This window comes from Melospiza melodia, chromosome 14 (genome assembly GCF_035770615.1).
Source record: "Melospiza melodia melodia isolate bMelMel2 chromosome 14, bMelMel2.pri, whole genome shotgun sequence".
NCBI classification, from domain to species: domain Eukaryota; kingdom Metazoa; phylum Chordata; class Aves; order Passeriformes; family Passerellidae; genus Melospiza; species Melospiza melodia.
In genome coordinates, this window is record NC_086207.1 from 18,635,043 (window position 1) to 18,657,832 (window position 22,790).

At 46.3% G+C, this 22,790-nt stretch overlaps 1 protein-coding gene across 2 annotated transcripts in view; it reads right to left on the reverse strand.

Moving 5' to 3' along the window:
- ERGIC1 (endoplasmic reticulum-golgi intermediate compartment 1) overlaps nt 1–22,229 on the reverse strand; it is a 54,855-nt gene extending 32,626 nt beyond the window's left edge. Inside the window, exons 1-2 of one of the 2 annotated variants that reach the window (XM_063169045.1) lie at nt 22,134–22,229; nt 505–566 (exon numbers count right to left, since the gene is read on the reverse strand). In XM_063169045.1, the coding sequence (XP_063025115.1) occupies nt 505–566; nt 22,134–22,153 (82 nt within the window). In that variant the 5' untranslated portion in view covers nt 22,154–22,229. Of the gene's footprint in view, nt 1–504; nt 567–14,114; nt 14,285–22,133 lie in introns of those variants that run through there. The other variant, XM_063169044.1, reaches the window with a different exon arrangement.
- Between the last annotated feature and the right edge of the window lie 561 nt (nt 22,230–22,790).

Consider the following 22,790-nt stretch of genomic DNA (forward strand, 5'->3'; position numbering starts at 1 on the left):
GGGCACAGCTCCCTGATCAGAGGAAGTCCCTGCTCAGAGGGGCAGGAAAGCTGCATGAGCAGGGGAATGACAGGCCTGGCAGGATCAGCCTGATCAATGTTTACCAAGCCCTCTGCCCAGCCAGCTCGCTGCACATCACTGTGTGAAATGGCATTAGTCAGCCTCCAGCCTCCCTCAGGAGCAGGAAGGAAGGAAAAGGGGCCCAAGGCAAGAGATGTGTATCAGCCAGAGTCTGTGGATTGATCCATGGCAGTGAGAGTGGATCCCTATCAGTGGTTGGAGCTGGAGGCTCTTTGGGGCCCCTTCCAACCCCAACCATGCTTCAGTTCTGAATTCACACAAACCATTCCACTGTTTGATGGGCAGAACAAGCTGCCTCAGCAACAAAGGACACCCTTTCCAACGCTTACCATCCCTTTAAAAGAATTCCTGCAGACAGAGAGGCCAAACAATCTTTAATTTTAGACCAGGGCTATGCAAGGACATCAAAAAGAAGTTACTTACTAATGGCCCCTGTGTAGGTTGGCTGTGTAAGGTCTTTTGGCACCTTCCTGTAGATGTCAAACCTGAAAGAGGAAAAGCACCAGCCATAAAACAGGTGGAACATTTCAATACATTTCATGCCCTCACAAGGACGAACGATGCTGAAGTTTTTTCCATCCAGCCTTCCAACAACATTTTTTCAGTAGGCAGGAGGATATGGGAAGGAAAAACAAAACAAAAAAAACCTCTTTTCTTTTGTACAATTATGTAACTGTGCTCTGCCTTGGCTCCCATTTCCAAAGCATTTCCCTCCCCCTCCCTGCTGTGGATCTGTGCAATCTGAACTGTGAGAGCAGCCAGGCAAGAAGTCATGCTGGACAAGTTTATAGACCACTGTAAAAAGGAAAGGATACTCTACAGACTCCTGAATAAAAAACCCCAGTAAAATACAACCTGTATTACCCTTGCAAAGTCAAAAATAGATAACCCCTAAGTCAGAAATGCAGGTGTTGAGACCAAAAAACATCCCTTGGACATTGGATACAACAACAGAAATTAACCCAACAGGTTTGTTCCTCCCCCAGCTAAGTCCAGTTTAATATCAGATGGCTGTTTTGATTCAGTCATAGTTTTTAATATCCATAGGGCTCAGCTTGGCTATTTTAAACTGCCCATGGTTAAACTCTCCCTGCCCTCATGTGTTAGCTGTGTTATTTCCTACCACCTTGTGCTCCTGCACGCCCAACCGCAATGCAGCTCTGACATCAGCGTTTCCATCACTCAATAAAAATTAATTAATGCATTAAAAACACCCACCCACCCACCCTAAAGAAGGAAGTGACCGCTTCTCCCTAAAAATAGACTTTTTTGGATATGCCACAAGTGGGTGAGAGCTGATGCTTTTTCCAGCCCTGGAGAGGGCTTCCAAATTCCCAGTCTGCACTGCACCAAGATGAAACTGCCCTGTGTTTATTCAGGAGCTCCTACCACATCAAATGTTTTACTGGGAGTTTAAAAACTAGATAACTGTTCTTTTCTTTATCTTCATCTGCTGAGGTAACTCTGAAGAACTGCACGAACAAAACAGCATTTGCCTTGCAGGAGGTCAGAAGGACCCTGTGCTTCACTCAGGAGCTGAAGCTGGAGGAAGGAAGGGAAGAGAGGAATGGAGAGCAGGTAGGAAGATATTTCAGGTGCCCAGCTGGAGTCCTGAATAAGCTGTGCCATCACTTAACACCCCAACAACCCTCTGTGAGACACCTGAGAGCACAGGAGCTGTGTTTTCATCACCCTTCTCCCTGCTGAACCTAAACAGAGCAGCAATATTCCCCAAGCAAACAATCCATGTATGGTTTTCCAGCTGCCCTGAGAACATCTGGAAAGTGCAGTTTGCATTCTTTCCACATCCACCGAAGCATCAGGATGGTGAAAGAGCCCAAAGTAGCTGATGACATCATGGTCTCACAGGCAGAGGAAGCTGTTGCTCTCTCCCAGCCCATTAAATGCTGAAAGCTGGCGTCGTCTGGCCAAAGTCACAATAATAGATCAACAAGGCTAAAAAAGCTGAGAGAGAAACAGAGGGAGACAGAGCACGTGAACACCAGGAGCTGCTGAGTGTGAGCCAACGCTCAGAAATAGGAAACAGCTCCAGGCTGGATTCAGTAAAAACAGCAGCGTGTGGATACTATAAAAGGAAGTTTGTTCTCACCATCAGAAATATTTACTAGTATTGAAATGATGGCCCATCACAGCTTTACAAGAAAAAAATAATCCAGCTTTTTAAACAGCTCACTGGAAAGCTGATGTCATATGAGGCAGAGCTCTCTTCTCTGAGATTGTCATTTCATCACATAAGCAACACCCAACACCACAAATTAACTTTTCCATGGCCTAAGTAAGCTTGGATTAGGCAGAGACACCACAAAAAGTGCTTGATAAAGGTTTTATAGATGAAAGCAGAAGCTTGAAGGATGACATCCAGAACCTGACCCAAGGAGAAGGGAAGGGAAGGACAGAAGGTGGATTAAAGCTTGCACAACGATGCTGAAATGATCACAACAATCAAAAAAGACAAGTTTGGGATAAGAGGCAAACACTGCCAGTTAGATTTTGCTCACTGATGTGTGACACCAGTAAATCCGAATGATCACCAGCCCAAAGGAAAAAGGACTGGCTATGTGTAATCTCCTGGCAGAACGATCAATTGCTTGGAAAAGACACATTCTGAGCTAGGAGGGTTCACAGTCTGGCACAGAACAGCACTCCTCAGGGTTCCAGGCACCTTCTCATCTGATACTGGCCACAATTTATACAATTTCCTCAGTCTGATCCCTGTTAGTGGAAACTGCAATGGGGTTATGCACTCGGAGAAGGGCAAGGGAAAGCCCAAATGGCATAAAAGTTTCAGAATGATGGAGATGGCATGGCCAGGACAAAGAGCCACCTTCTTCACTCTATTTAAACCCCAGGTTAGAAGATCTGAAATGTAAAGGATTCAATGACAGCTTGAAAAGTCTGTTTGTGAGATACCAGAGAGATCAAATGCAACGACAGAAGCCCAAAGGGGCTGCATTAATTACATGTATTATAAAAATAAGTAAATCAAGCAAACATCGCAAACAAATCTGTGAAGTTGACAAGAGTTATTGTAACAGGAGACCCGAAACCCCAAGAAATGAGAGATTTGTGGCAGCTCCTATCAGACCTAAGGGTTAAAAATCTGCCTGCACTAGAAAAACCCTTCTCCTTTTGCCACTGGCTCCTTGCCTACCTCCCAGAACTGAAAGCAATCCCAGGAGAGCACTTACACTGTGCTGGGAAGAGAAAAGAATGAGGATTAGACAGCAGAGATGATTTGTAATGCACAGGGAGGAGCTGTGTGCATGGCAGAGGGGAACAGGTTTTACCTGCCCTCAGGTCAGACGTTCCTGCAAGCACCTGCAGTAAAAATTCCAACAAGCCTCCAGGTTCCCGAGGCATTGGTCACTTGGAGGAGTATTTGTAGCCTGGGAACAGAGAGGAACCTTGTGCTGTGTTGCAAGAGCTGCCTCCCTGCTGCAGCCCAAGCAGTGGGAGGTGTGAGCAGTGCTGCAGGGAGCCTGGGTGTGCAGAGGGGCTGTGGTGGTGTTCACAGGGGTCTCAGGTTGAGGGAAGAGATGAGGATCTGGCTCCATGTTTCAGAAAGCTGATTTATTATTTTATTATATATATTACATTAAACTATACCAAAAGAATAGAAGAAAGGATTTCATCAGAAGGCTGGCTAAGAATAGTGAAAGAAAGAATGATAACAAAGGTTTGTGTGCTCGGGCTCTGTCTGAGCCAGCTGGCTGTGATTGGCCATTAACTACAAACATCCAACATGGATCAATCCCAGATGCACCTGTTGCATTCCACAGCAGCAGATAATCAGTGTTTACATTTTATTCCTGAGGCCTCTCAGCTTCTCAGGAGGAAAAATCCCAAGGAAGGGATTTTTCATACAAGATGTCTGTGACAAGGGGCTGCACCTGCCAGCTCACAGGGCACCCTGTGCCACCCATGGCAGAGCCTGGGAGTCATCTTTCATGACCAGGAGGAACCAGGGTGTAGATTTACAACTGCTCACTGAACTCCCTTAACCTGCAGCTCGTGCTGCTTTAGGAAGGGAGGCATCACTTCACACCCCCACGGCAGGCACATGTGCATTTTCCACTGTACCTTGTTTATATTTAGCTTTTGGCAAGTTTCTTCCTCCCCTCACAAAGGCGAGACTTGTAAGGAGAAGTTGTATCTCTGAGCTGATCAATTAACATCGGTTCAGAGTGGAAACAACAAACTTGCTGCTAGGAAAGTTCTTCCTCCAGGTCATCCCTGTTCTCATAAAGGGAAGGCTGGGCCTTGCAATTCCAGAATTTGAAGCTAAAGATAGAATTAGGCTGTCATCAGTACAACAAAGGAATTTCCTGACACATCTAGAGTGTCTTTTCTTTCAATGGAGAGCAGGGTTGCAAACAAAGAAATAAAAAAAGCCCATTTGGCAATGTCAGAGGTTTGCAGGAACCAACATCCATAACTAACATCAAATAACTAACTAATAACTAACTAACTAATAACTAACACCAACTAACTAACTAATAACTAACTAACTAATAACTAACATCAAATAACTAACTAATAGCTAACATCGGCTACAATGGTTTTTTATCAATCCAAGAGTTGAAAGGACACAGCAAAAAAACTTTCTCACCTTCCTCATGGGAATGTCAACAAACTGGTAAAGCAGCCTCACAGAGATGAGCAGGGTCATTCCTAAGGAGGTTCAAACAGAGAATTCACAAATCTTGGTGGGATTAAGGCAGGTGTGGAGCAGAACTGCAGCTCTCTGATGGACAGGAGTGCCACATTCCTCTTGGAAAGAGTGAGGTGAGATTGAGGTGGTGACCTCAAAGGAGCCAAACAAAAGGGTGGCACATTTCAAGTGCCAGCAAGTGCCAGAAGGATTTCAAAAGCTGAACCTACACTAATATTAACAGAAGTATATCATAGAATGACACAATGGTTTGGGCTGGAAGGGAGCTTAAACAGCATCTCATCCAAACCCTGCCATGGGCAGGACACCTCCCACTATCCCAGCTGCCAACCCGGCCTTGGGCACTTCCAGGGATCCAGGGGCAGCCAAAAAGATTTCCAAGAGCAGCTGAAAGAATTCTGCTGGCCCTTAATGGAGCTTGTCTTAGAATCATGGAATGGTTTGGGTTGGAAGGGAGCTTAAACCTTATCCAGTGCCACCCCAGCCATGGCAGGGACACGTTCCACTGTCCCAGGTGGCTCCCAGCCCTGTCCAGCCTGGCCTTGGGCACTGCCAGGGATCCAGGGGCAGCCACAGCTGTTCTGGGCACCTGTGCCAGGGCCTGCCCACCCTCACAGTAAATTTTTTTTCCTAATATCCAATCTAACCCTTCTATCTGGCAATTTGAAGCCATTCCCCACTGTCCTGTCATTCCAGGCTCTTGTAAAGTCTCTCTCCATCTTCTTTGTAGCTTTTCTAGGCACTGTGAGGCCACAGTTGTGTTACCCCAAAGCTCCTCCCGTCCAGGTGAACAATCCCAGCTCTCCCAGCCTTGTCTCCCATCCTGGTGCCTCCTCTGGATCTCTCCATCAGCGCCAGGTCCTGGCTGGGCTGGGGCAGCTCTGCAGGTGGGGTCTCACCTGAGCTGTCACTGTCAGGGCTGGGTGAGGGGCAGGGAGGGCACAGCACCCAAACAATGCAGTTTTTTTCTAGATTTGATGCTTCAGCTGCCTCCCCAGAGCAGAGGATGAGCTCACTCCCTCAGCAGGAGCTGCCTGCCAGCACTTTATGTACACTTGAACAGTTTCAAGTTTGGACCCGAAACATTTCAGGAAATGAAGTAATAAATACATTATTTCACTGAAGATTTCCACACCTCCAAACAGAAGAATCCTCTCTGACATCTCTGGAATCTGAGAAGAGCTTTTTCAACAACTCTGTAAGGCGCTGTTAAGTTTTTCATGAACAAGAAGCAAAGAATGTGACGCAATTAAAAAACCCCAAGAACTTTTAAGGAGAACTAAACTAGACAATGGCTAAATTCAAATGTCCTGTAGCAAAGGGAAACTGATACCCAAAGGGGCTCGTATCAGAGAAGGAAAAACATTAATTCCTCCTTCAGTTTCCAGCATTTGCCCATCTCTCCCTGGCACAAAGACAGGATGAATGCACAGGCCATGGCACCTAGGCTGAATTCCTCCCAAAATCACTGATGTGGAGTCCCTGCAAAGACCCAGCAGAAGCTCTGAAGTGAGCAGAGCAGAATGTTCTCATGTACCATTCTCAAAGGTCTGGTTTCACTGATTTACCTGGGGGGTCAGGGAAAGGCTGTTTGGGAGCTCTTGGGGTGTATTTTGGATTCCAGTTAATCAAGCAGAACTGTAACACATTCCCATGTGGCACTTGGTCACAAAACAGAATTTGGGCACTGTACATCCGCAGCAAAAAGATTCATTTTTGTCCCTTCTCAGAAATTAATGCTCACAGGCATGGGAAAATTGGTTTTGTTCTTCAGGCAGATTATGTTTTTCCCCAGGAGAACCAAATATTTAAACATCAATCTTCTTTTTGAACCATACTGGCTCTATTGTAGGTACTTCAGCACGTCCTGACAGTCAGAGGCTGTGAGCATTCACTACAACAAATTACATTTTTCATGTCAAAGATGATTAAGAAAAACTAAAAACCCAACCAGTATCATGGCTGACATTCCACTTTTAGCAGGTCGGTGGTGGTGTAAATACACCATTGTCATCTTGGCTCAGCAGAAAGGGTCCATGGCTGTGATTCACCCACAAGAATGTGGGTGTTGAAACAACACTTGGTTCTCCACCTCCCATGCTCACCAGCTTGGAGAAGTGACATCTATTTTTCAGCAGATACCACATTTGGAGCTGAGGTCACTAATTCCTGGTGACATTACTCACTCTCAGTAACGAGTCCAGTGTGGAGTGAACAACCACCTTAATTTCATTACACATCAGCAGCTCTGAGATCTCTTTGAACAAATGAGGCAGCCTGGTGCTGCTGAACCAATTTGTTTCACTGACAAAAAACCTGAAGTGACTTGCATGGACAACACATTTTCCAGCAGACACAGAATTCACTATGAAGTTAATCAAACACCTGGCAATTCTACAGCAGAAGTGACTGAACTACACAAAGGGGGAATTATCAAATACAGAGAGAAAAAGTCAACTTTGAGGGTGTGGAGGATCCCTCACTGGGGATATTCCAGAACTGTCTGGATGTAAAAGGTTGGACCAGTGACCCACTGCGGTCCCCTCCAACCTGACCCATCCGGGTGACTCTGAAACAAGGGGTTTGGGGTCAGCAGAAATGCCATCCCTGGTTGTTTCCCTCTTGGTAAGAAACATGACTTCCCTGAGAAAGAGATGGGCTGCGGGCTGAAAAAGAGAGAAGCAAGACAACAATAACACATAGACATGGAGTGGAAATAAAGAATAATACACCTTTCCAGGCTGAGATGGTTCCTGATCAACAAAAACCCTCACTCAAGGGCTCCAGTTGAAAAGAGCACAAAGAAATAACAACTCCTCTCCTCAGCCCTTCAGTGGGAGGCTGATTTGGGCAGAGCCACTCAGATTTCTGTGGAGATGCCTCTTCTCACACAGAATTTATGTATCTGCAGTACAATTAATTCACTCCCAAGGCAGGAGGCAGGAATGAGTCTGTCTTTTCACAGCCCCTTTGAAACCATGGCTGTCACAGCAAAACCACTCTCCTTTTTTTGCTCTAAACCTTGCACAGCAGCTACTACTGCATCTTCAGGCAATTTTCTCTGCTCTCTAAAGTGAAAGAAGGCTAAGTTGGCCTTTGAGAAGCTATTTCATGCCAGAACTGTTTCCTTGCCACTGCACAGGGAATACAAGTGGGGTTAAAGCAGTTACCAGACCTTGTTTACCCTTTGCTTGTTTGCTGCCCCTCCCCATTGATCAGCAAGGAGCTGCAAACTGCAGATAAAGCCCAGTGAAATATTGCTGCTGGTTTCTCCCATTTGTCAAGTCCTCCTTGCAAAGGGGACCAGAGCATGGCTGCAAACCTCAAATCTCAAGAAGGCATGAGGTCACTGTTTCTCCACACACACCAATTCCTGACTAAACAAAGAGCTTGCCTGTTCCTGACAAAGTCCACTCATTACATACTCACCAGTAAACCCAGTTACAACGTGGAAGAGAGAATTTCTGCTGTTACACGCTGTACTTGTCATGTTCAAGAAATGACACACAGGCAGCCCATGAAGACATTAAGTTTTAAAAACTCAGTCTTGAAAAAAAAAAAAAAAAAAAAAAAAGGTGCTTTTTATCAAAAGAAGATAAAGTACTCTATTTGTTACATTTTTTTTTTTCTTCAGGTGGACAGGAAAACTGCTGCACTGTGCATTTCTGGGAACATTCATTCAAAACAACAATCCCAGATGGCTTTTGGTGAAAAAAAAACACCAAAAAAATTACAGCACTGTGGAAGATTCAGAGAGAGCAAGGCAGGTACCAAACTCAGCCCGGGACAGTCTAGCCTATGCCAGCTTACATTTGGTTTTTGATAAGAGTCACTTTGAGGCAGGTCTGTCTGATAACAGGCTTGAAAACATCCACTGCCTTCTCTTCGAGAGCATCTGTCATTCAAACATTCTAAACAAATTCATTTTTAGGCCACATCCCTCAGGATTACACAAGCCTCTCTAATTACTTCATGTAGATATCAGTGAATCCAGCCAACTCCAATTTCTATTTAAGTGCCTTTAAGGAGTCCAATCATCCTCAACTCTGAGGATTAATCTGCCCTGGAGACAAGGACATAACCTTGGGATTTGTCACTTGAAACACTTCTGTTCTTCCTTTTACCATTTCCTATCTGCCTCCTTGAACCTTGTTGTTGTTTTACTGAGCAGAGAGCAGACATGGATGGTTCCACCCCCTTTATCTGGGTTCCCCACAGACCTGGTGCAGAGACAACCAGCTCTTCCCACAAGATTTGTATATCTGGGTCTATTTTGAAGTTTGATTTCACGACAGAAGAGCTGCAGGGGCAATTCAGGAAACCAAGGCAGGTGTGAAGCAAGAAGAGAATGAGAAACCTCAGCCCCACTTGAGGAAACACGTCTGAGTGCACATGAAATGAGCTGGAACAATGGTTCTGGAGAGTCTCCCCCATCCCACCACACAGCTTTGTTCCCTCAGATTCCTGCTGCTCCCACCTCTGGAAGACCCTTTCCTAGAGACAGCACAAGAGTTTATGGACTATGATTCATTCAGTAGCTGCTACTATTAAGGCTCTTAGCAGAGACAGCAATTACAGCTGAGAATCCACTTTGCATAAAACACTTCATCATTTTGAAGGAGGACATGGGAGGCAGAGAGAAACTCAGTCATGGTAAATATAACTTGGATTAAGTCCATCTGACATTCAAAGATGACTGTGCACAAACAGCCTCCATGTTCTCTCTCCAGGAATGCTTCAGAGGAGGCTGGTGTTACAAAGGGGATGTCAGAGTTTAACCACCCTGTCTCAGCACCTTTCCTTCTCTTCTTCCCCAAATCAATGAACCTTGGAGGCAGAAGGGGAGGAAAAAACCCAGGCCATGTTGGTTATTTTCCATGTGAATTCATGGTACCAAAAGGAAGCTCTGCCTGCTGTCAGAGCAGGATCATTCAGGCTGGAGACACGAATGGAAACGCCCTGGCTTTAATCCCCAGTGGTATTTCTAGAGAAACCTTCCCAGCAGAGGCATGCTGCTGAGTGACAAGGAGCATTTCTAGCTGTGTGCTCTGCTGACTTCTCAGCAGCTTCTCTGCTCATCTCAGCAAAGCCTTAAAATTTGGAAGTGCCCAAGAGGAAACCTGGCTCCCTCCAGCTTGGGCACAGTAGAGTCTGTGACCAGCCCCTGGAACACCCAGGGATGGCATTCCCCATCCTCTCCCCAGCATCCAACATGTAAATATGAAATAAACCAGATTTTAAGGCTGTAGCTTCTAGATAGGAATGGACACTTGGAGCTCCTGGGACCAGAGGAGGCTGCGGAGCTGAGCAAGGGCCTGGAGCATCTCGGTGCCAAGGGAAGGCTGAGGGAGCTGGGGCTGTTCAGCCTGGAGAGGAGCAGGAGCCCTCAGCCCTGGGGTCCCTGTGTCCCCCAGTCTGTCCCCGTGTCCCCCTGTCTGTCCATCCCTGTGTGCAGAGGTCAGAGCAGGCCCATCTCTCCCATGCCCAGCCATGGCCCCAGAGCACCAGGCAGGGCCTGAGCCCAGCCCAGTCTGTCCCTGTCTGTCTGTCCCTGTGTCTCCCTGTCTGTCCATCCCTGTGTGCAGAGGTCAGAGCAGGGGGAGCCCCGGGCAGGGCTGATCCCAGCAATTCCCCCCACAGGAGGCAGAGCTGCTGCCCTGGGCAGGGCCCAGAGGGGCTCTGGGGGCTCCTGGCAGAGCAGGCTGGGCCCTGCTGTCCCTGAGCTCGGGGATGGAGCAGGAGGTGGCACCAGGGACCCTCTGCTGTGCCCTGAGCTCGGGGATGGAGCAGGAGGTGGCACCAGGGACACTCTGCTGTGCCCTGAGCTCGGGGATGGAGCAGGAGGTGGCACCAGGGACCCTCTGCTGTGCCCTGAGCTCGGGGATGGAGCAGGGAGGTGGCACCAGGGACACTCTGCTGTGCCCTGAGCTCGGGGATGGAGCAGGAGGTGGCACCAGGGACCCTCTGCTGTGCCCTGAGCTCGGGGATGGCCCTGCTGGAGCAGGAGGTGCCACCAGGGACCCTCTGTGGTCCCTCCAGCCTGAGCCATCCAGTGGAACTGCCGCCCCCAGACCTGATCTCTTGAGACAAAAAAAAACCCAAAATAGATGGGGCTAGAAGAAAATAAGAGAAACTAAGATGGCATAGATCATACTCCGGGGTTACTTAAAAAATAGATTTTAAATTAAAATTGAATATCTTAGCTAAGAGTTTCCAAGCTGTTTAACAGGCAGCAACTGCTCCTCTGTTTCCTTGGGTCACTGCTCCCAAACAATGACTTTGGGACAATCCATCCCTGCTTTGCCAACAAAGCTGCTGAGCATCAGGAGCCCAAGAACACCAGCTGAAGAGCACAAGCCATCAGGTCGCTTTTAAACTCTTCAGAGGCCATCTAGCTCTAAAAAAACCAAGCAGGCTTAGGCACAGTCTCACTGCACCAAAGGCAGCAGGTACTTCTATCAGAACACACTTTTCTGGCTTCATTCCCTCCTACAAAGCACATCAGACACTCGTGGTAAGATCTTGAAAAGCAAAGCTGTTACTACTGTAAAAAGGATAAATCTAAAGCCACCAATTTAGCTTTCAACATGACAGCTCAAGCTGAGGGGAAATACAGAGGTAGAACAAACAGCACAGCTGTGTCAGGTTTGCACACAAGGCGCTCTTTTGATTAGCAAAATACCATTTACTTAAAAAATAAAATCCCAGACGCCTGTCTGAAGTAGCTGGGGGGAGTTTTACTGCTCGCAGTTGTTGAAACCATCCCTAGAACTCCTGTGCCCAGGACCAGAGATAAAAAGATTAACCTCTTTACTTGTTAAATTGATTTTATTCACCAGTGTAACAGCTGGGGTGTTCAGAGATAGTCTGAAAGATCACTCACCCCATTCCCAAGGACAGAATATGTGAAATAAAACAGCAAAGATGGCCCTGGAGAACAGCTGGGGTCTGGGGCACAGAGAAGGCAGGAGCAGGACACAACTCTGCTTAGTAACCCTGCCAGGAGCTGGGCATCACCGGGAGAGGAGAGGAATAAAAAGAAGCCTGGCAAGGGACAAACACTGCTCAGCAATGCCCTGGGCTGGATTATGTTCCCCAGGTGCTTGAGAGCTGCTACAGGAAAAAAAAGTCAGATGTGACCAGAATTTTGGAGCAAGTCTGTGAGCTAGGAAAGGATGGGCTTTAATTGGGGAAGCATCAAGAAAAGCCTGTCCTTTTAAAGCAAAGCCTCTCTTATTTGACACAAAAAAAGGGGTGAGTTCCAACACCCTCTGCATTTTTAGTTCCTGTGCTCCTTGCTGTACCTGTGCTGGGCAAAAATCTCCAATTTTGCTCCACAAACCTAGCAAAGAAAGAAGAATTTCTACACATAGTAAATTCATTCTAAAACAGGTGAAGAAGTGGAGCTGCCTTATTCTTACACCTTACTCTACAAGTGTATAGAAAGCATTAATTTTTCTATTTTCATTGAGAAATACTAGCTCAAGATTTAATTCTGAAATCCTTTCTCTAGCTGTTTTCCTTCCCACCTAAAGTCTGACAAGTCTACAAGAACACTTAGCTCCTACAACCCAGCACAGACAATAAAATCAATCACTCTTCTCCCAGTCCAACCAAGTAGGTGAAATGTGTTTAAATGAATGGGAAAACAATGGCAGGAAGTCAGCAGCAGGGGCAGAAAATAGGAACTACTGACTTTTGAGCACTTCATTCTGCTAATTCTTTGTTTAGATGACATTTCTATGTTTCCTGTCTGCTGGCAGATGAGAACATGACGTGCAGGGAGCAGCTCAGGACAGCTCTGGCAGAGGCAGGCTGTGATCCCAGGATGAGCAATGGGAGCCAACAGACCTGAGTTTGTTCTGCTCACTGTGTAATTCCTGTTCCACTCAATTAAACCTTTCTTCTTCAGCTCGTTCACTCTGCACAGCAGCACCTGGCAACATCTGCCCACCTCTCCTCCAGCACGTGGCAATCTACAGATGGAAAAATGAAAATATCTGAAGCTAAACTAGCAGAGCTCCAAGTCCTACCTGAAGGAATGGTTGTGGGGATTTTTAGGTTGAATATTAGGAAAAGAGGATCGTGGGGCTTTGTCCAGAGGGCCGTGGGGCTCTGACCAAGGGTGCCAGAGCCCCAGGAGAGTTTGGACAGCACTGCCAGGGATGCACAGGATGGGATTGTTGGGGTGTCTGTGCAGGGCCAGGAGCTGGGTCAATGATCCTTGTGGGTCCCTTCCAGCTCAGAATATTTATGTTCTCTGATTCTTTGCAGGAAAGCAGCAGGAAGGTGGCTTTAGGAACACAAACTGGATGTGCTCTGCAAGAGCCCAGCTTGGTTCAGCACCAGGGCTGTGCCTGGAGAGCAGTTTGTGAGCAGTGCTGGTGGTTTTGGGAATTGGGACACAAACTCTGAAGCGTGTGCTAAGTAAGATAAGTGATCCTGCTAATCGCAGTTTCACACAGAAAATAAACACCAAATACACAACACCAAAGCCAGGCCCCGAGTGTGAGCTGGAGATGCAAATACAGATTCAAAGCCCGACCAAGAAGCCGATACTTGTAAATACCAAGAAGTTATTAACACATTTTATAAGATTACACCTCCGTAACAGCAGATAAATTACACAGCTCATTAAGCAATGGGCCAGTCCTCATTTACACACAATGGGACAATAACACACACACACTGCAGAACCTGGGCTTTACTGGACAAACTCTCAAGGCTTCAGAATTACAGTGGAACTGGTTAATCCTCAATTACTTTGAGCAAGCTCTGATATGAGAAGGACCAGACAGGGAGGTGGAGGGGCTGATGGAGTTTTAAACCAGTTTATCTGGACTGCAGGCAGGTGAAGACTGCAATTTTTCAAATGCTGTATGACTGACTTCTCACTCCCAACATCACAGCAGTTTTCAAAGCAAACAGGATTTTTTTCTGACCTGCTGGCTTCTCCACACTTACAAACCCAGGAGTGAAATGCAGGAATACATTTCCTTGCCAGCCAGCTCCTCCCTCTTAATTCCAGTTCCAAGAACATAATGAAACCAACAGAGGAAGTGTCTGAAACAAGGAGGAGTACTGAGAACAAGAAAACAAGGCTAGGCCAGCAGGACTGTCATTAATTATATAATCCAGCCTTTGGGTAAGTGGACATTTAGGGAAAGGGGCTGAGAGAACCTTGGAGGCACCAGCCTGAGCACATTATGTCATCTGGCCTGCTGGTTACTTAGCAGGTACAGGATCTGCACAGGGACAGAAAAACAAACCCATTTATTTCTAGGACAAAACCCTTGCAGTCCTCACAGCAGCTGCTGAAAAAAGGCACAAAAATTCATACATTCTGCTCTCACTTAGCTGGATTCGAGTTCTCCTTTTTCCTCCCTTCTGCCCGCTCTGTGGTTCTATTATGCTGCCCTGCAGAACACCTTTTGTCAACCACGTGCCAAGTTTCGTGGTTTTATTCTTCCAGTGCATATCAAGGAGTTCTCTCAGGAGTATACTCAGCAATTGTATTGCTGCAATATGCCAAAACTGCAGCTATTTTAGGTGACACTGAAGGATGGAAGACAGGAAGCAGTACATCACTTTTCTTTTTCCTGCAAAATAAAATGTAAGGCTCAAACACATTCCAAAGGCAATTAGGAGGAGGAGGAAAGTATAATCTCAAATACTCAAAGGTGGAGTCTTGCCAGCAAGCATTTTATTTCCTTTTAGGCAGCGAAGCAGGTGTCAAAATGAAGGATGGAAGAGAAATTTATTTTTAATAAAGTGAGCAAATTACACTTTGCTTCATCAAAACAGGAGAAAAGTGTCACGAAGAAAAAATGCTCAAGCAAGGGGACTGGTATTTAAAGGGATCCAGCCCTTTGCTGGACTGTAAGAGCCATTGTAGTCCTGAGTGGGAGCAGCATTTTCTGGAGAACAGAGAGAATGGGGAAGAGCATTAAACATGTATGGCTGCTCCCCGAGCCAAGCGGATTGTTCAGATACTTGAATGCCACAAACTGAATGGAACCTTCCTGGTACAGAGCCTTCAACTCAGAGATTCTGGTTCCTGCAGCTCCCCAGCACTTCCACCCTTCGTGATCCCCTTGGTGCTGAACATTTCTCCTTTTCCCAGTGGGACATCTGTCAGTTCAAGGGTCCTCAACCTCTTGCCACATTCCCTTCCCACAAACAGACAAAAGTCCTGATCTGCTGCAGACACTGAACAAAGTTCACATCTGGACAGTGATTTCCAAGAATTTACCTGCACACAACCAGAGAGCTTTGGAAAAAAAGAGCTGTACCATAGTCTTTGCCACAGCTTCCAGGAATCACAAAACACCAAGGCTCTGCTGCTGCCTTGCACTGCTCAAAGCCTTGAAACAAGATCTGGGAAGAACTATTTGACCATCGGAAATGTGCAGGTTTTATTTGGGGAAGCTCCTTTCTGGTTTAAGTCCCAGCTGTGCTTGCTCAGCACAAAAATCAGAGATTGGTACAAAAGAGCATGAACAAATATAACATCTGGGGAACCAAGAAAAAAAAAAGGGGAGAGAGGGATAGGTGAAGAAAACAACTCCATATTCAACAGGCTTCCCTCAAGAGCATACAGGCCAATCCACACCTACTGCAGAGAGAGATTTCTCCATATCAGTAAGAGAAACTCCTGTCCCATATAAGGGATTAAAATATATTGTACTCTTCCAGAATATCAGTAATTCTGCAGTGACGAGCTCAGGGTCTCCTATTCAGATTCCAATCCAAGAAGACAAGAATTTCTGTACAAGCTTCTACATCTCAGTCCTTGTTTTTATTTGCATCCAAGTGTGTTACCTACAAGCAAGTACAACTCTGCTGCATTGCCTGCCTTCCAAGTCTAGTCCCTGGTTTAATACAATTTCCAGGAAATATCTGTATGGATGCTTATTAAAAAAACAACTGATACAGACTCAAGAGCTGCTAGTCTGCAGGTTTACCACTGGTTTTCGGTCCAGATATAACCTGTTATAATGCAGCAGCCACATTCAGATTTCACATTTCATTTAGAATGACACAGAATCCAAGCAAGGCTCAAAAACTTCACCTTTATCAGAAAACAAGGTCACATTTACATTCCTGATGTTTTAGGGGGCACACAGTGGTCTGCAGAAAGGAGACAGTCTGGAAGCCAAGTGATCTGCTTTAGGATATAATTGTCAAATAAAGACTAAGGAATCATGACCTGAAATCCTGTTAGATGTAATACAGGCCTGCACATTTTAACACAGCATTTTGAAGGCTCCTCTATTACATGCCAATCTTTCTGGCTTCTCTGAATTAAACTAAACACATCTCATTTGGAAACATCCTTCAAAAAACCCAAACAGAAAAGCAAACATCCGAACACACACAATTCAGTGAGTTGCATTGGCCAACTTACATCTTGTGTGTGCCTGCTATGATTATTACTGAAATACTCGGACATTTCAGTAAAAAGAAAATTTACTACTAAAATACTCAGGCATTTCAGCATAAGGAAAATTTTGTAGATTGTGGCAAGGCTGTGGTTAATTTTTTGGCAGACCAAGTTTTCCATTTCGAGAGCAGCTGGCTCTGTACAGGAATACCTAGACATCACTTCAGGGCTTGTGCTTGGACAGAAGACAAGAAAAACAGATGATTCCCCCCTCCTTCCTTCATTGCAAGACTATTCTTTCCTCACCACCTCCACCATTTGAACTACATGCCTTAAAAATACACCAGCACACTTCAAAATACAAGCTGAACAAGGTGCCCAGTTCCCAGCCCAGGCTGGTGGCATTGCTTCAGCTCTGTTTACAGTGTGATTCAGTCATTTTCACAGCAATGAACTATGATGGCATGAAGGAAGCATCTGTGTCACCAAGGACTGAACAAAGGAGGACAGTTAAAGTTCAGAAGGAACAATGCAAAACTTTCCTACAGAGCCAGACTTTAATATTTCCCTACTTACTCAGGAAAAAAAATCTCCACTCTGATGATATTTTGAGAGAAATGATGCACTAGGGACACTTAGAAAGAAATATTTACATACATGCAGACCATGTATAATCAGTTATTTGTGGCACAAACATCAATAGACTCTGTCTGTACAGCTCTGCCTGCCCATCTGACTGCTGTGACTGCAGAATAATTTCTCAGGTGCCCTCAAAGGGCTATTGTTGAGCCAAAGTTAGTCATGGCACTGCTTGGCACCCAAATCCACGTTGGTCATTACGTAAGGTGGCAGCAATACCACTTGGCAGGGTTGTTTACCAGTGCCATTGCACAATGTGAACTGGAACAGGCTCCAGACGTGGCTGCAGGTGGGGATGGAAGTGCAGCCACTGCTGAAATGAGCTCAGTTTGTCAGAGCACGCTGCCAACAATGCCAAGGTCATGGGGCTGGACTCAATGATCCTTCCAACAGACAATATTCTGCCATTCTGTAATTCTGTAAACCTGGAACCACCCAAACCAGAGCTGTGCTACAGTCCCTAGACACTGATTTAGGAACTGATGGCCACCAGCTCGATCTCATAGAGAAATTAATATTTTGGACAAAATCATTGCAATCTTACTGCTCTTAGCACAGGGAGTATGTTTGGGTTTAAGTTAGACCTAAGAGTTGTGGTGGGGAATGGACAGACTGATGCTCAGACTTGTGGCCTGGCACAGTTGTGAAATCAATTCCTGCCCAGATTAATGAGCACAAACCAGGGCGTTCTGGGTGATTTTCAGTCTACAGAGAAAAATCTTTTCCAAATTAAGCATCCCTCAGACACCTCCTCATTTACTTGTTAAGGCAAATAACTTGATTTTAGTCTTCAGGTTTCAGAAAAGAAGGAACAAAACAGTCTTTCATGGTCCCCTCATTTTTCTTTTGGTCAGGAATCGATTTCACAGCTGTGCCTGCTCACAAGTGGGAGCATCAGTTTGCCATTAACCATCACAACCCTTAGGTCTAATTTAAAACCAAACAAACTCTCTTTGCTGAGAGCAGGAAGGTTGGAGTGTGCCAGCTTTGGTTAAGACTGAACAATTTGATTTAAAAGAAAACCTTCAGGAACTAAAGCAAAGACCTGCCTGTGTCCCAAAACAATAAAAATGATCCATAGGTCTGAATCAGCACACCCACACTGAAATACCATTTATCACAGACATGCCAAAGAACAGCTGACAGTGGGAGCCTGTCATACTGTGCAGATGGAATAAAAGTTTTTGCCTTCTACTCTAGATCAGCATTTAAATCTAAATCCTTTCTAAGCCTGGCTCCTTTCCCATGACCTCCAAAATCCGGGTATAGCACGTTGTTACTTTATACAGGTTAACACATTGTGGAAAAAAAAACCAACCAAGCCCCAAAACCAAACAAGGAACAAAAAAAACATCACAGTGATTAACTGTGGGAAATAAATTCTGAATCTCTCAGTTAAAAATAAAAGCAAGGATTTACAGACATTTGCTACTCTGTGCAAAACACCTGGCCAGGGCACAACTGTGAATTACCCAGGATTAGAACAAAAACTTGATTTCAGAGTGGTCTATTTAAGTTTTTCTCAGTGTAACCAACTAAAGTGCCAAGATGGTTCAGAAGTTTCAGTATTTCACAAACCCATCAGTAACCCTTCCGTGCAGACAGGCAGGTGCAAGGAAAAGCCACCAGCATAAAGAGAATTTGCAGCAATGCTGCTCCCCACCATGTCCTCCTCCGCTGCAGGGGAGCCGCTTCATTCTCACATCTGTAATTCTCATTTTTATTTGTGTCATTCCCAACACCTGAGCAGTCTGAAGTCTCAGCACCAGCTCAGCCTCCTGCTAACAGGATCACACAACGTGTGGGATCCCTCCTGGCTGTCTCTCAATCACCACTCAAGATGACCCAGGCTTAGAGTTTAATCTAATTATGATCTGACCAATCCTCAGAGGCTGCAAGTGTGCAGGGGACACCAGATCTTAAGGGCTCCAAGGGGAAATACCCTTTCAGCTCCAGTGAGAGAACTCAAAATCCCCCTTCCAACGCATCCAAAGCTGCTTTGCTGACACAAGTTCTAAAAACCAGGAGATGAGCAAGAAGGGAAAAATCTGTCTCTGTCTTTCAGCCAAATGGGTGTTAAAAAATAGGAAAAGAACCAGGCCTTCTGGAAATACAAACTGATTTAGTAGTTCTGGAGGAGGGCTGGGTTCTTGTGACATGCACTGAACAGACCTGTACTGAAGGCTCCAGTCTGGAAGCTGAAAATTTGGTTCTGTACCAACATCACAACAGGACTGGGGGGATTAGTCTGAATTAAATGCTTGGAAAAATGAAAAGCATTAGGTAAATACTGAGTACTATTAAAACCCTGAAGATACTTGACACAGAATAATTATTATTCATGCAAGATTACTGTGAAAATATTGGTTTATTTATGAATTAAATAAAGTTTGTATTAGGTAAGGGAACCAGTGATAAGCCAAGAAAACAGAAATCCTACAGAAAAAAAAATGTACAAAAAAGTACAAGTACCAAACCAAGCTACTTCCATATCGGACTGACTGATGGAGAAAACTCCCAAAAAAGAATTTTGGTTCTTCAATCTAGCTAAGTTTAAGACAGGGCAAAGAGATTTAGTCCCATGGAAGTAAATTATATCTTTGACTTTTAGTTGGTGAAGATCAGGGACATTTCTGGTCCTGGGCTGTTTTAATTACTTGTCATTTCTGTCTCATCATCTCCAGAAGAGGTTTGGGCAACCTATTCCTCCTAGAGCTTTTGTGGAAACAGCTCAAAGCCTGAAACTGCAGCTGCTCAACAATTGCCCTTTCTACACCTGGTATCAACATCCTGCCACCTTAAAATACCAAAAATAAAGCTCTAAGAAAGGGGAGGATGCAAAACCAACAAAACCTTGCCCTCCCAAATGTCCTTGGCAGAGCAGCTGAGGCCAGAATTCCTTCAGATGCAACGTGAAATGTGTGGCCCCCAGAAGAACACAAAACCTTTCCACATGGAATTCTGGACTCCAGAAGATATGCAGGGGCATTTCTGAAAGTTTCTCAGCAATCCAAACCCCTGGCCACACACAGGCATGTAAAAGGCAGGGTACCAAAGTGTACCTGCCAAAACATCCTGCTGAAATTGCTGTGAGAAAAACCTTGAAATTTACACGGTGAAAATGTCATTTTCATTCAGAAACTTACTCAAGGTGGTCCTTGAAATTTACACGGTGAAAATGTCATTTTCATTTAGAAACTTACTCAAGGTGGTGACCTTATTTCTCCAAGAGCCTTGTATTGCACATTCTAGAGTTGTCAGGAAGTACCTGTGTGGTTTTTTTTACGTGTGCATCATATTTTACCTACAACAGTAAAATTTTCCAGCCTCAGCAGATTTTGTTCCACTGCCTGCACTATGAAAAAAACCCACAACAGCTAAAAAGGGCTCTAACCTTTGCAAGCCTTTTGGTCCTGAACTCTGTTCATGCTTCTAAAACAGGAAAGTGGTTTGCTGCACGTGACAATAGCTCTTCTGTACTTTGGATAGGAAATTCCTGTTATCAATGGCAGCTTTTGAAAAATTCATCCTTGCAGAAAAGCTGAAGTTCAGTGAGCTTATGTTATTTGAGGAAGAGCTTTGAAGTGTCTATTTCTAATCCTCCACTCTGAATGACAAAGGAGTTATTTGCAATTGTGAATCTTTAAAATGCAGATCTGAACTGATGTCTCTGTTTTTGTAACTCATTAACACAAACCCTGCAATTCAGCTTTTACTGAACATCTTTTTTCCATTCCAAAGTGAAGCACTAGTGCTGTCTCTTAAGATGATTGTGCTCTTGGTGAGCCAGTGTTTCCATTCTGAGACCCAACAGAAATTACATTTTCAAAGACATCAGAAATAACATTTTCTTTATCTACTATTACAAAGTGACAGCCACAGCCCAGGGTCTCTTATTGTTCATGTATTTTACAACTCTGAAAATGGACGGCAATAGGATTCGCAGCTGGCAGAATGTCTCCAAAGAAGAGTTTTTCTATCAAATTTTACACAAAAGCAGAAAGAAACGAGGCTCTGGGCCCCGGATCCCACATGATCCAGCAGATGCTGTTTCCAGCTTCAGCAAGTTTTCATTCAGAAGCAACTGCCTCCATGTTCAACAATGCCCCATGGATCACACAAGATCCTGTTAGCCTGTATAAATGAGAGGCCTGGTTTAGAATTACAGTAAAAATATAATAAAACACTGCACTATCATCATTTCCCATCTCACAGGGGTGCACATGTAGGGGTCATGATGATCCTACATGGAAAGGACTGTAGTTAACTGCATATTCCCAAAAATGTATCTATTTTTTATTGTACTATAAACGTTGTAGTAAAATCTGTATTAGAAAACTCATCAGTGCATCCTCCCCTTGACATCTCTGAACTTGGAAAGATGCAAATTGTTGGTTCAAGAACAGCTCAAAAAAGAAAATGAACCTGCAGTTGCTATTTTGGCTCCAGTGAAGTCAGAGAGGTCTTTTTCACTTCTGCTTTGGTACCTGACACTGCCTCAAATGGCCATGGGGATGAAGGAGCCACACAGAAAGGCCAAATCCTACAACTTGCACCTGCTCAAAATGGCAAAACCAGCGGTGGAGATGTCGATGTTGGTCCCCAGCCAACAGATACGTGGCACAGCTTTGGCACATGGAGCCAGCTGCAAAGAGTGACCCCTTCATATGCTCTGGGAGCTCCAGCCTAAGCAGTGAACCCCTAAAGCCACTGTGGGAGCCCCACTGGGATCTCCTAAAGCTACTGTGGGAACCCCACCATGAGAAATGACCCTCTGAAGCCGCAGAAGGTGGGAACTCCAGTGTAAGGAATGATGCCCTAAAGCCGCAGAAGGTGGGAACCCCACTGTAAGGAATTACGCCCTACAGCTGCCATGGGAGCCACACCATGACCTTCTAAAGGTGCTGCCATGGGAGCCCCGTCACAAACAATGACCCCTCTCACAAAAAGCGAGACCCCAGACACCTGCGGGAGGAGCAGCAGCCCAGCACCTCCATCCCAACACCCGCATCCATCACCCCGCGGGTTCCTGCTGCTCCCTTCGTCCTGCCCAGGCAACCCACACTGCACACACCCCCTTCGGCTGGATGGAACCGCACGATGGAGCTGGGCACAGCCTCCCTGCTCACAGTCCGTCCGTCCATCCATCCATCCATCCATCCATCCATCCATCCATCCATCCATCCATCCATCCATCCATCCATCCATCCATCCATCATCCATCCATCCATCCATCCGCCCATCCCACGCGCACCCGCGGGCGGGGAGCGGCGCGGGGCGGCGGCGGGCGCTGCCGCGGGGCGGGCGGGCTCTGTCGCGACTCTGGGCGACACTCACCTCCTGAAGTCAAAGGGCATGGTGGTGGCGGTGGTGGCGGGCGGGCTGCGGGCGCCCCCGGCCCCGGCTGTGGCCTCGCTGCCGGCGGCTGCAGGGCCAGGAAGTGACGGCCCCGGCCCCGGCCCCGGCGCCGCGCAGCCCCAGCCCATTGGGCGGCCGGGCCGGCCGGGGCTTCCGCCGCCGGGTTACGGAGCGGCCCCGCCGCGCTGGGGATCCGGGATCCGGGATCCGGGCTGAGGGAAGCGGGATGAAGGATGTACGGGGTGAGGGATGCGGGCGGCCCGGGGCTCCCGCGGTTTGCCGGGTCCGCTCGGCGCTCGCCGTGCTCCGCTCAGCGCCGCGGCTCTCGTGGCGCTGGCAGCACGGAATTACGGAGTTATTTCGGTTGGAAAAGAGCTCTGGGATCATCGAGTGCCGGCTGTGCCTCATCCCCACCTTGTCCCCAGCCCAGAGCACCCAGTGCCACCTCCAGCCCTTCTTGGGCACCTCCAGGGATGGGCTCTCCAACCCTCCCTGGGCAGTTCCAGTGCCTGAGCCCCCTTTCCATGGGGAAATTCCTGCTGTGCCCACCCTGAGCCTGCCCTGAGCCCCTTTCCATGGGGAAATTCCTGCTGTGCCCACCCTGAGCCTGCCCTGGCCCAGCCTGAGGCCGTTCCC